Here is a 14,863-nt window from a genome sequence, read left to right on the forward strand (position 1 = left end):
CACTAAACAGTTGCAATACTTTTACATGCTGTATTTCAGCCAAAAATGTATAATTAATTAAAACTTTATATTAATAAAAAAAATTGAAAACCCATCCAATTTAACCAGGTGCTATCTGTGCCTGACTCCTTTTGTATTTAAATATGCATTTAAATTTTATTTGAAATAAATGTTTAAAATAAGTAATCACATAAAATGAAGTAATAAATATTAAATAAAAAGTAAACAAAATTCATTAGTATTCAAAAAGGTAAAAATTAAGTAATATTTTAGTAATACTTAAATTATAAAATTATACTAGAAATAAGAAGTAATTGTTGAATATAATTAAAAAACAAAAACAAATGAAGCAATTGTGAAATAAAGTAATATTTAGTTTTGAATTATATTTGAAATACATATTTAAAAAAGTAATTGCAAAATGTAATACAATTTAGAAAAATTAATCTGGGCAAAATGAAGTATTATTTATATTATATTTTTAAATAAGTAATTGTAAACCTACAAAAATAAATGTAAATAAAAAATAAGTAACTGCAATATTTAAATTAAGTAACTGCTCAAAAACAGCTTTTATGTAAACGGGGTTGCTGCACATTTAATTTTAAATCAAACGTAATACCTTTTTACCTCTTTGAGACAATGCATACAGCAACACATTTTAGGAAAGTATTCTAAAAATCTAAATAATTCTTAATTAATTTGCCTTCATTCCCATAGTACCTAATTAACGTCTTGCAGCATAAACTACTTGGCTTCGTCGCTGTCATTAGTTGTTGCCAACCATCTCCGAAACCGGTAAATTCGCACTGTCATTTTGCTTGAATTTGCCCACTCTCGTCTCCCAAGCGACTCCCCCTCCCCGACTCATGGTGAAGCACGCACTGTGATGTACTACGTAAAAAAAAAACATACGTAACAAAGTCCAGTTGTGAACTGGGTAGGCTACTCCCAAAGACTTGGTGCTACACAGCCTAAAAGCACATACCTGTATTTTTCGATCAGATTTAAGACCTCACCTTAAAATGTAATGTCTAGTAGAAAAATACTAACATTTAAGACTTTTTGTGATATATTGAATTGTAGTCCAATTCAATTTATAATTTTGACTGTTATAGTTGTAGTTTAAATGATTGAATAAATAGAGCAAACAGCATAGTCCACAATGGACCTCTGGCTGACCCCTGCAGAACTCCTACTAACTGTCAGTGTCTCATTCTTTCCAGCTGGCGAGTGGTGCAGTGTAACAGTCATCAACTCCATGTGAACTGGCCTCTCGAAACTCACCGCTAGTGAGCAGAGAGAGAATGAGAGGAGATGTTCAGACAGATGGGACAGGCTCTTTCACACCCTATCGGGCAGGGGATGCAAAGAGACAGGAAGGCCCTTCTGGTCTTAAGATCTACATGCAGACGCCTGATGCAAGTTTATGGTCACCAGGGGCGAAGTGAGGGGGACAGAAATGTCAAGTGTAATACCAGTTTTTTGGGGGGTTTTTTTGGACTTTTGTCTAACTGACTGGTTTTATTTTTTCCTATCTCTTGCTTTTTTTAATTGGCTAAGGAATCAAATACAGTGCTGAACAATATCCAATTATTTGTAGTATATAGTTGCTATACTGTAATAAAGGCTATGTCGCTTAGCACTGCATTAAACATACTTTATTGTTATGAAAAACACACATAAACCATATATTGTCGCAAGTGTGTGTTTATTGTTTTTAGGTTTTATAAGTCAAAATGTTCCTGCTTTTTATTCAGCTACAGCTACAGTGATAGCTGGATGCCTTGTCCATATTAGAGATTTCCTGGAACATCACAAGTTATTACTTCTATGACTCCATTTTGGACTTTCTGCGAGAGAGTGCGCCAGAACTCCCACCACACACCAGCTTATTGGTGGAGAGGAGACTGAGTGATGAAGCCAATCAGTATATAATATAAGGATTATTAGGAGGCCATGATGGATAGAGGCCAATGGGCAGATTTGGCCAGGATGCCAGGGTTAAACCCCTACTCTTTTTGGGAATTTTAATGACCATAGAGAGTCAGGACCTCGGTTTAATGTCTCATCCGAAGGACAGTGCTTGTTACAGTATAGTGTCCCCGTCACTATACTGGAGCGTTAAGACTCACACAGACCACAGGGTGAGCGCCCCCCTGCTGGCCTCAATAACACCTCCTCCAGCAGCAACCTAGTTTTCCCAGGAGTCTCCCATCCAGGTACTAACCAGGCTCAACCCTGCTACTTCAGTGGGAAACCAGTCTTGGGCTACAGGGTGATGTGGCTGCTGGCTATGAAACAGACAATGCATGCGTGTTCCATAATGTTCACATCACCTCGTTTTGGATAAGAATAAAACATCAGGTCATGCATAGACTATCTTGTCTCTTTGAATTTTAATCTAGATTTATTTACATTGGCAATATTTAGCTATTTTTAATCTAAAACAGTAGCATTACTATAGTTTACTGCTTCAGATTATGATTAGCTTGTTGTTTCAATGTAGCTGTTACAAAGAAGCTTTAAAGGTATTTTTGTGTGCTTTTTAGAGCTTGACAGCCTTTGGAGCAGCATGAACATTCTTTAAAAATTTCTCTTTTAGTGTTCCAGAAAAAAACTATACAGGGTTGGAAGTGCATGACGGTGAGTAACTATTACTAATATATATATTTTTTATTAAATATTATAAAAATGTACATTTAATTAAATTTAATTTTAAACATTTGAAATATTACATAAAAAATAAACAATTTTTTTTTTTTTTTTGAGGTGAGTTACTATTCTTTTTTCAGGAAACCTGAATGCACATACCAGATCATAGTTTTCTGTGTCTGCAGCTCTGCACCCTGTGACCTTGTAATTGTATAAGCATCTGGTTTAAGTGAGGCTTCCCTGTAGCGCACGTGAAAATCATCCAGTAACTTGACCCGTGGCCACCCAATGATTTAACTGTGGAGCAGCTAGATAGCGCTGCTATTTTCAGCGAACTATTTGATCTCAGCTAATGGCCTTGATGAAGTTTTAATGGGCCTTTGCTGCGTGCTATTTTGAGACTTGTCGGACATTAAAAGTCCTTTTCGGAATTAATACAGAGCTGTGGCTTCAACAGGGCAGCGAGATCAGCCGACTCACCTCAAAACAGAAATCCTGTCCCAGGATGCTGCTGTGCACAGGTTTGATGAGCACTTCCTCCTCCATGCTAAGATCTAGAGCTTCTACTGCACTGCTGGGGCTGAGCAACGATTCGTGAGACCGCGATTCCTTCAGCCTCGGCATCAGATGGGATCTACTGGAGCGAAACAGGAAGAGAGGAACACATGCATCAAGGTTTCTTACAAGCATCCAATAGAGTCAAACAGGCATTTGTAGTTTATTAGAAGTGAGATGCAATGTGAACTGAAACTAGTGAGCACAGCAGGAGCTGCTGACTTCTCACTGCTCAGCGGTTCTGCTGCATCGCACACAAAAGCCAAAGCTTCCAGGCCTCGTCATGGCATACAGTATCTGAGGAAGGAACCGAGGGGCGGCAGCCTGGGAAATGATGAGGCCATGAGCCATTTTCAGCAAGCTGTAATGAGCCATCAAAAAGTAGCGTCGCTTAATTGGAAGTGAGGTGTCTCTCACATAGGAAATGGAAAACAAAGTTTGCCCTCCAGGTGGCTGACCTTCACTCGGATGGAAATGTTTGAACGAAACCACCGAGGGCATGATGAGTTGACTAATACTGCCACAAAAATTAAAAAGGAAGTAGCACACATACACAAATTAAAAGGTGAAAAGGAAGTGTTTACTGGAAGTGTGACTTGTCTTCTCCATGTTTCCTTAGGAAAGAAAATGTCTTAATTGTTTCTTTTGGACAATAATGAGATTAGGAGAGAGAGCAAATGGAGCAAATGAAGTCTGCTGTCTGTGAGAGTTGCTGTGAGAGACTCACACCTAATCCTTCACCTTAATTTCTCATTTTATTTTCTTCTTGGCCTGTTTTTGTATGACAGCGTTTTGCTGTCCATTGGTCACGCCTTAATTTAGCCATTTCTAGTATTGCATTAGTATTCCATCCTTCTCATGAGCATTTAATAATTTTTTACTTTTCAGTGCGAGTTAAATCTCTTTTTTGGCTCATTTTACCTGTAAAAGAAAACCTGCTTAATAATTATGCACACCTGAATATAAGGCATTTTTCACTTCCAGCCTTCCTTAACAATAATATATCACTTATAAATGATTAAATACTAAATTAATAGTAGTTATTAAGATTGATGTGGTTTGAAATTGGTCAAATGTGTTTGGAAAAAAATATATCCTGCTAGTCTTGCTCATGCTGCCAATTACGGTTCAGTAGAGCCCAGAAAGGAGGAAAACCGAATATATTTTTTTCATCTTTTTTTTTTTTTCAAATGAGTACTTAGATAATGAGTTATGATAACAGATGATGGAATTACACAGCCTCAGAGACACTGCTGCTAACAGAAAACAAAGATGGCGGGATCAAACTATTAGTTGTATTATGAATTATGAAGTAAAAACTCCCTTGGAAAACTCTCAAAAAAGGCCCATTTTGCTATCATGGTCCATGACAGTCAGAATAGGGTGTAAAATAACAAGAAATACGGATTTTTTTTCTCGGAAGAATGTGCAGAGCATCAGTCAAGGACTATACAAAAAAACTCATCTCAGTCAAATCTCACAGGAAGATGACCAGATTATCTTCCTGTTCCTCTGTTCATTTTTCCTGACATGTAATAGATAAGTCAAGCAAGTGCTTCTCTGGTCCTGTGTGCTTTTAAAAGTTTGACGAATGACACACTGCGGACTGTAGGCTGATATTAAAACTAATGTAATGTCCCTCTAGCGACTCTTGCCAGTGGTGTCAGCAAATCCACAAATGACCCGAGGCGAACATATGTTTGCTCCAAACATTGACTAAAATGACAAGGAAACCTACTTTTATGCATTGACAGAATGACCGATAAGTGCAACAAGGCTGGAAAAATATGTGCTTCATAACAAGAGAAATTTCTATAGACCCTATCATTATTATATATACAAATGAAAAAATTATTTTATATATATTTTAAGCGACTATAGCACAGGAAGTAATGGACGGACGGATTGCTAAATGTTGCGAGCCTCAAACTTGCATCATCTACATGACCAGCACACTCCAATGAATGCTCTTGTGTAAACTGCTAAGCCACAGGCAGCTCCGAACAAGGAAGTAGAATTGTTATCAAAATGTTCTTTCTGGAACATTAATCACTGAAAATCACCTATTAGTAGGCATTCACACCATCAAATAATGCAAAGGTCAAGTAGACAGCTGCATGGGCACAAACTTGTTTTATTTGACCATGCATGGGCTCTTCTAATCAGAGAGAGCTAGCGATGGGAAATGGCCTGTGAAGCAGTGATTTACACAGGTCGAGTTTGAAAAAAGAAATTGCTTCATTATATTAAAAATCTTTGTTTTCTTATCAGCTTAACATGCAAAGAGAGAACAAGTGTACAATGACAGAAAATCTCTTCTTGGGGTTGTTTGCGCTTCTTTTAAGAAAACAAAATGATGTTTGTATACATTGTTTGCACAATGGATTCAAATCCAAAATCTTGGATTTAAAAAAGGAAATTACTAAACCTAACCCTACACACAACCCTCAAAGAAAACATTCTGCATTTTTACATTTTCAAAAAAAACGTCATTGGGATGTTTTCCTCATGGAGACCAAAAAATGCCCAACAACGTAGGAAATACCTGAACCACACACACACACACACACATATAGAACCTCATATTTGGACCGCTCTGAATATGGAATTTATTTTGGGAACTGATACTGTATTGCTTTATTCAGCTTTATATCTACATCATGATCAAAAAACTAAATAACCGCAAGGTATAAAAAAAAAATAAAAATAAAAAAAAGCTCCGTTCCGAGAGCCCATTACAAAATAAAGAAAACTATTTGGCACGGCATGAAAATGAAACAACAAACTCTATTGCAGGTTACAGTCCAACATTCCAGCTAATCTGTTAATCCCGGCGAACCCCGTGTTAGTAACAATAATTTTCACTAGAACCGCAGCCATCAAGATTATAGAAACAGGAAGAAGAAACATTTCCCAAACTTACTTTTTACTATTCTGATTCAGCATGGTCCCAGAGCAAAACAAAACAAGTCCAGAGGCTGCAAGAGAAGCGAGCCAGTGCAGTGATTATTCTTGATTTTTCTGCAAGATATCAGACGGCAAGGCTGGGAAACCGTGTTCACTGTACAGCGCTCTGCCTAAAGCATTCAGAGCGAGGGAGTGCCTTGGTCTCCGAGCACCCTAGGGAACAATCTGTTGCATCTTGAACACACCCAAATCCATTTTCAAGGATTTCTATTTAAAAAATACTGCTCTCGCTTTCAGAGCAGGGATTTTCCGATCGTTGCTGCAGTTCTTGTTGAGTTTACATGAAATATTAAGCTTTAAAAAGATATAAATAATCATAATTCTCTAATGAATTACATAATTAAAGGTTATAAAACCAAAAGCAATCAGCAATTGAAAGTCTCCACTGTCTCACTGCACTAAAAATCCTTATAAAAATGATGACACTAAACAGCCAATTATTAAAACGGCACTTCCAAATAGGTTGCTTTTTAAGTATGTCTTCATGAGCTAATAATAAGGAAGGAAAGAAGGATAGACAGCAGCAGATTGTGGACTCCGCAGACCTCGCATGCTGTAATTAAATTCATGTTGTGGAGTGCAGCCTGCCGTCTGTGTCCTACAGTATATCTGTGGTTGACTGTGTACCGTGTACTCCGCCTCCGAAGGTTCCCACACTCCCCAACAGGAAGCAGTCCTCCCTCGAGATCTCTGCTCCAAATAGGAAACGACTGCCAAGGAAACCAGCAATACAAGCAAGATTTTTAAGAGAATGACAATGGCTCAGTCAACCTGGCATACAGTGCTGTTTAATGGAAACTTTCCATACTTCCAATATCATTTATACCTCCAAAGGTCACACGCACATAAAATGCACTACTTTTCAAAAGTTTTGGGTCAATAAGGTTTTTTCTTTGAAAGAAATGAATACCTTTATTCAGCAAAGATGCATTAAATTGGGAAAGACATTTATAATATAAAAAATATTTCTATTTCAAATAAATGTGTGTATCATTTGGTGTTTACAATACCCTTATTTTTGAGGCTTAAATAATGAACAAGTTAAATTAATGAGGATTCTAACAGCTAAGATTTCAAAAGCTAAAAATTGTATTTATTTATTTGTTTGTTTGTTTGTTTTACATACTGAAGCCAAATTAAATGTGGAAATTTTACTAACACTGGTATGTTTTTTGGCTACATACTTGGAGTATACAATGACAAAGTATTCATATTATCCCATAAGGATGCAATAAATACACAAGGTACACATCAAAACAAAATAATAAAATAGCCTTAGTGTGAACTAGATCAGCCAGCTCATGTAAAAAAAAATAAAATAAAATAAAAAATCCCACTAAACCACTCATTTTATAATCAGAAAAACATTTGGGAGCTCAATGAACAAAGTAATTATTCAGCATCCCATAATACCCTGGTACATATCTTATTACTGCATTTCAACAGCTGTGTTTGTGTTCACAGATGAATAGTTACATAATCTCAGCACTATCGATGGGGTCACTCCTAAAACCCACAAAGCCTCTTTTCAAAGAAGAATTCTTGGGCCATGGAATGTTTTTTTGTTTTTTGGGGGGAGAAAGTTGGAGATAAACAAAACCAGTGTCCTGGACGTTTGTTTTAAAACATATAGTTTCTCTATAGAATTATCGTTATAGTTGTTGTGTAGACTCTGCTATTCTTTTATATTTAGAACTATATATTTTTGTCCTGCATCATCCTTGATGCCAAATAACAAAATTTTTTTTTAAAGTCAACACCAAGAATTTAGCCAATAAAAATGCATACAAATATAAAATAATTACACCAATTTAAATAGTTTGGGATAAAATAGATCATATCACACCGCTGTCACATGTCACCAGTGTTGGGTGTAATGCATTACTAAAAATCAAAGTAATTTAATTACTTTTCCCTTGTAAAAAGTAGAGTATGGGATTAGTTAGAATTTTTCTGTAATTTAATTAGTTACTTTTGATGTAATTGCACTAAATACCGGTACTTATAGACTATAGAACAATTCTATATAAAACAATAGTAGATTTAACATAAACATTTTACGTCTAATGTTAGATGTTTTTGTTTTTGTAAATGTATGTTTTTGTAATTGTAACCATAGGCGGAGTTTGACATTCGAGCCAGGGGGGGCAAAAAAAAAAAAGATCATTGTAGCAGCTGGGACCTATAGAAGCTTGTTTCCGCCACTGAATAATAAATAAATAATAATAATTGCGACCCCTATAAAGTGGCAAAATGGGAGATATAAAGTCAGAATTGCGTGATATAAAGTCGCAATTGGGAGATATAAAGTCAGAATTGCGTGATATAAAGTCGCAATTGGGAGATATAAAGTCAGAATTGCGTGATATAAAGTCGCAATTGCGTGTTATAAAGTCAGAATTGTGAGATATAAACTATTCTGAGGTAAAAAAAAAAAAAAAAAATCCGTCTTTTTTCCCCTTAGAATTGGACTTTTTATCTCACAATTGCAACATCTCGCAATTCTGACTTTATTTCTCAGAGATATAAAGTCAGAATTGCGTGTTATAAAGTCAGAATTGCGTGTTAAAGTCAGAATTGCGTGATAGTCGCAATTGCGAGAAAAAAAGTCAGAATTCTGACTTTATAACACGCAATTGCGACTTTATTTCACGCAATTCTGACTTTATATCTCTGAGAAATAAAGTCAGAATTGCGAGATGTCGCAATTGTGAGATAAAAAGTAGCAATTATCTTTTAAAATGTTTTATTTTGTGGCGGAAACAAGCTTCCATAGGGTCCTGCATGGCCTATCAATTGGGGAACTCGCACATACTGTATGGACAAAACAAACATGCTAAATAAACACATTTATTTTTAACCCAAGAAAAAACAGTACAACAATACAATCATATTTGTAAACAGGACTTCGCCCCTTGACACAATTAGGATCATCTTCGTTCGGACACAATTAGGATCAATGAAATGTGGACCACTTTTGCACTGTTAAAATATTATCTTCAACCAAAACGAAAAGATTTTTAAGGTTTTTCTTTCCTTTTTTCAAAACACATTGTGGCAATGAGAGTGATTAAAAAACAAGTTATATTTCGCATTTTGTTGTACTTCATGAAACATTTAAAACATTTTGAGAGGGAAAAATGAACACAATACTCTCCACTTTTGAAACATATTGATCGAACAGCATATTGAAAGCAGTGTGTTGAGTTTCTCCAGCTTAAGCAGTTATTTGGCAGAGAAATAAAACTTACAGACCTAGACATTGTCCAGACTAGTGCAACAATAATTTTCGTTTTTTGCGTCCTGCATATGCGTCGATAATGGTCTCAGGTGAGAGCAATACCGTGAGAATTACATTTTTTTTTTTACTAAAGCAGTAGGCCTATATGAAATCAGATGTGTTACCTACCACCATTTAGTTGTTTTGTGTTTTTTAAAATATTTATAATATATCTTTTTTTTTTTAACAATGCAAATTTTTTTTTATTATTTTTTTTTTTTTTAATGCAATTACCCGTTTCACCAGGGGGGGCAATGCTCCCCCTGCCCCCCCCGCAAACTCCGCGCCTGATTGTAACCTTCTCCCTTTAAATTACTTTGGTCAGGTCAAGAATAATTTATGCAATTTTATATGATTTATTTAAACATTAAAAGAGCAGTTTCAAGTAGGCTATATCATTTTTATAGTAATAAGTAATGCAATACTTTTTTGGAGAGAGTAATTAGTACAAGTGATCTAATTATTACATTGTTGAAGATGTAGTTATTAACTAGTAATTAATGGCTTTTTTAGAGTAACACTGCATGTCACTGCTTGACATTTCAGCTACTACATTTCTACCCAATTTTACCAACCCACAACCAGCAAGGTTTTTGATCAAGCAGAAATTACTGAAGCTCTAAAATGGTTGTGTAGAGGGAGGCAATTAAAATGGAATGGTATTTCTGCACTAACCATGGTGAGAATTAATCTGCTATGTGACAAGGTTTTTGAAATAGTCATGAATTTTGAGGGTCCTTAAAAATCCTTTACACAACTTCTGATAATGGCTTTGAATTCATGCAAAGTGCCAAGCCTCGCTCCTAACGAAGCCATTAACATCTACAAAAAAAAAAAAAAAAAGAGTAGAACATGATTATTTATTTTGTCCTCAGCATTGCACATTCACACTTCCTGATGGAAAAAAAATCAATGTGAATAACACGTTATTCTAGTGCATCTGATTATACACCTAAAGTGTTACTTAAAAAAATTTGTACATTTGATTATTAACTTACATTTTCTATGTACGGGATATCGTACAGGAAATCGTAAAATGTATTTATAGTTTTGACTCTTAATTGGATGAGCCATTACAAATACAAATCTGTGAGCTCACATTCTACATGTATTTAATGCACAAAATCTACATCTCTAGTGCCTCAGTGGTTTAGAGCAGCAAATGCATCATTACTGCAACAACTGTGGTGGTAAAAGGGCGATTCTGAATGGGTAAAATAATCTATATCAAATTACATTATTTGCAACAGTTTATCTGATACTAATAAATAAACTACTTAATTAACAAAACTACTGTTTTTTTTATCATGTTTATCATTTATCATTCTTTTACTAAAAAAATAGAGACTGCGGAGTGATACAAGACATGTGAAACTGTAACATAGCTATAAAGCAAATTTGAACAACAGTCAGTTATACAGTTTAGTGGTCATTATGCAGTCAAATGCTGCAATTGACCAATCAGAATCAAGTATTCCAGGTTGTGATACACATACTATGCTTATACCATAAATACTGTTGCAATGCTTTTTAACTTTTCAAACAACTTTAAGTTCATTTGTGATCACAAACACATCTAATACAGTTTCATGAAATAAATGAGACAGAATGTTTTATGCCAAATTCCTATGTATGCATATTTACTTACAGTACATATCTAATGAGAAAAATGACGTATGATGTGTCCAGCAGTATGTGTATAGACAACATGTTTATAGACTGAATTAATTCATTTGTTTGCCAATCAACGTTTGGATTAATCACTGTAGTAATATAAAACAATACTCTCATTATGTATTATAAATACTACACAGATTCATGACATATTCTCAGTCTGCACCAAAAAGTTTCACAATAACACACTCTCGTAAATACACACCTACACTAAATCACTAAATAAACTGCAAATATCTATATTCTGCCATAGCATCTCGACGAACATACATCATCAGATTTGCCCATCCAACATAGAGAATGCTGGGATGTCAAACAGCACGTGTCGCCACCCAGTAACAGGGTGGATCTCATTATATCAATACACAACCTGACAGTGCCATTAAATTAAAAAAAGCATTACCAAAAGCACCTCTACAGCCATCTGACCGCAGGGTATGGCGTGTATTCCTCACCCAGCATGTGTTTTTCAACATCTGCTCCCACACAAAGGACAGAACGGGGAAGCTGCGCGGAGTCAAAAGCCCATGATCCGTTCATAGGGACTGAACACCTCAGTTACCGGCCACAATCCCAGCTGACCGCAGCAGCGCGCTGTTTACCATCGATTACTGCCCTGATAATGCCGACAAAGGCTGAGGGAGCTCTGTGACTCGTCCCTCGTCTCTCTCTCTCTCGCCCTCTTTCATTCTTTCAGCATGGAAGCTCTGTAATGAGATGCCATTCAAGCACAATGCAGCGCTCCCGTAACACACTCCATCCGCCAAGATCTGGATCTACAGCGTGCCTGTCAGAACCACAGGGATTCTAGTATGGACTACTCACCGGGCATGCCGTCAAGATCCCCGGTCCCCTGGCGACGAAGACAAGGATGAGGAAGGCTGCTCACAGCTCCATTTTGCTACCTCTGCTGCGGCTCAGAGCCACTGGGAACAGCGGACACACACAGCCGGCTCACACACACAATCTCACAACCCCGCCTCTCTCCTCTCGCTCTGGCCTCCTTGATTTAACTGTCACACTCTCATAGAGGAGCTGCTATAAACCCCCCACTCATATTTAAAGTGGGCCACAGATCCTTTGACAGACTGTGGGCTGTGCCGATCCCTCTCTCCCTCTCTCTCTCTCTCTCTCTCTTTCGTTGTGTCGGCTGGACTGCTGCTGTGTGCAACGGAAGCAGGCTGAACAGTGAGAGCTGGCCCTGCCCCCTTCCCTCTGTGAGTGTGTGTGTGTGTGTGTGTGTGTGTGTGGCCTTTGTCCTCTGGCTTTTGTGATATACTGGCTTCTTCCCTGAACTGGGAAAATCCACATCCAAAAGTAAAGACAATATTGCCATGCAGAATGCATGTTTGCTGGAAGTTAATGGCTGTTTGGGAACGTGGGTGGGTGTATGTATGCTCAGTAAACCTTGACCTGAGTAGCGTTTGCTTAAAACAATTATAGCCTGCTTTTAGGCAGGCAGTATTGCTCATTCTTCGGGTAAGGGCAGGGGTTCTCAAGTTTGTTGTTTAGTTTTTTTGGTCCACACTCTGCAAGTCATTTCTTAGGTTTCAAAATTGTGGTGACCCCACTCCCACATAACAGAATCAAACTACTCTCTTCATTTTACAGGCAAATTATGCACCTACGAATACCAATATATTTAACTATTTAGTCAGTTTCATTATTATGAACTGTCTTGCTCATGCACCATGAGCTCTCTGTTTTAAGACGCTAGAAATGCATTTAGCAGCAAGACACCCCTGGTGAATAGCAAAACATTTAACTAATAGATATCACCAAACTTCTACAGCTGATTGATTATATTAAGAATAGCAAAAAAAAAAGTTTGTATTACAAGCATTCTGAAATGGGTCTAAATATGCAAATGATGCATTATCTAAACCCTTCTGTAAAAACCTTCAGAATATAGACCGGAATAAAACTGTAAAGTTTGGTGTATAAGTGCTGCTAAAGTGGAGATTTCTTGTTCAGTGCATGAGAAATTTTTTTTCTATTTTTTTAAAGCTGCCTTTAAATAGATGTATTGTAATTAAAATCTACAGACAGAAATAGATAACGTGCAATAAAATAAACATTAAAAAGTGCATTTTGGTGTTTTCTTCCAACTTCCCACACACATGTAAAGTCACATAGCCATAAATCTCACAATTGACCAGTGCAAGTTTTTTGCCTGTAGTGTCTTGCATTGAGTTTAAAATCTTTTTGTTTAAAACAAGCTACAATTTGAAATTAATCTATGAATTAGTTGTGAACATGATTTGATCAATTATGAGATAATTTTATCGGGCTTAGTGTTCAACCCACACAAATTTTGTGATTAATACTCTCTATTAAGAAAATGCAGTTTAAGCCATAATTTGATGAACAACAAGAAGAGGAAGAGGGCTGACACACCACAGCCTACAGCACTTCACTTAAAACTATTAGTGTTATGAGCTTACAATGGTGATTGAATTTAGGCATTGCTGATCCAAAAAAAAAAAAAAAAAAAAAAAGGAAAAAGAACATTAATTAGCAATATACAGTGAAGAATGAGACCACATTGAAAATGTGCAATTCAAATCTTTTTTATACCTGGCAATAAACAAAAGATGTTTAAGGATTTTGAAAAAATTTAAGCCAACCAACTTTTGTATGTAAAACTAATCAAATAAATATAAATATATATATATATATAAATATAAATATATAAACATAAATATATATAAATATATGTAAATATATATATAAATATTTGTATACACACACACACACACACACACACACACACACACACACACACACACACACACACACACACACACACACACACGCGCGCGCGCGCATATATTTCTGTCAATCACTTGGCCAAGTAAAAAAGTTGCTTGCTTGTGTGTTGTAAATATAATTTATTCTGAAGCAATATTCTCATCAGTGTTCAATCAGCTTTGATATATTTAAATATGCATACCCATTCAGATGTACATCTTTACCTACATTCAGATGCAAAGATTTGCATCCATTAAACATGTTTACAAATGCATGTTAATCAATGCATTGTATTATAGCGACTTAAGGTCCACTCTTTAGCTGAACATCTCGCGCTTAAGCACACTAAGGCTTTTAAAAAGCTTTTCTAGGTAGAGAAACCAAAGTGGGTTCCATGTCCTTCAGATCTGAAACAATGAGGTCATGTCTTTGTTCCACAGAAGTGTGACAGAAGTGTGATGTGACAGTATCCGTGCCTAGTGGGTGCAGGTCGCAGACTATAGACACATTCAGGGATACAATTCATCGGGCGACACAATATTCACGCACTAAAACAGAGGACCTGCAGCATGGGAGAGAGGATTCCTATCACCAGCTCGGCTCTCCTCCAAACTCAACCTTTAAAATAATGTATCGAATGTGCGTGAGTCACTCGGCAGACAAATTAATGACATATGTTCTCGCCATTCTCCACCACGCGCAGCTTTCCCCTACAGCAAGCCTGTGATTCATTTTCCAGTGCCATGTGTGAGTAGGTGTTTGCGAGACAGCTAAGAGCAATTACTTGTCATCTTGCAGCCTCACCTAATGGTCCCGCACCTGTCTTATGGAGTTGTGGAAGTCTTTTAATATTAATTCGTATTCCTCAGAGAGGATTCCTCAAATATAAGCTCCCTGGAGCATTTAAGCAGAATGAAGATTGCAATAACAGGGCCTGACTTCCCAACTGGCCTCTTGGATTGTCAACAGACTGAAAATAAT

The 14,863-nt window shown here is 36.5% G+C and overlaps 1 protein-coding gene across 9 annotated transcripts in view; it reads right to left on the reverse strand.

Annotated features, from left to right (window-relative positions):
* The window catches only part of dab2ipa (DAB2 interacting protein a), a 107,485-nt gene that overhangs the window by 25,649 nt on the left and 66,973 nt on the right, over positions 1–14,863 (reverse strand). For 3 of the 9 annotated variants that reach the window (XM_082188142.1, XM_082188140.1, XM_082188143.1), the window contains one exon: positions 3,136–3,292. In XM_082188142.1, the coding sequence (XP_082044268.1) occupies positions 3,136–3,292 (157 nt within the window). Of the gene's footprint in view, positions 1–3,135; positions 3,293–6,133; positions 8,246–11,586; positions 11,935–11,956; positions 13,069–14,863 lie in introns of those variants that run through there. The other 6 variants (XM_082188146.1, XM_082188147.1, XM_082188148.1 and 3 more) reach the window with 6 other exon arrangements.

Source organism: Leuciscus leuciscus (assembly GCF_965113295.1).
Source record: "Leuciscus leuciscus genome assembly, chromosome: 13".
Classification (NCBI taxonomy): domain Eukaryota; kingdom Metazoa; phylum Chordata; class Actinopteri; order Cypriniformes; family Leuciscidae; genus Leuciscus; species Leuciscus leuciscus.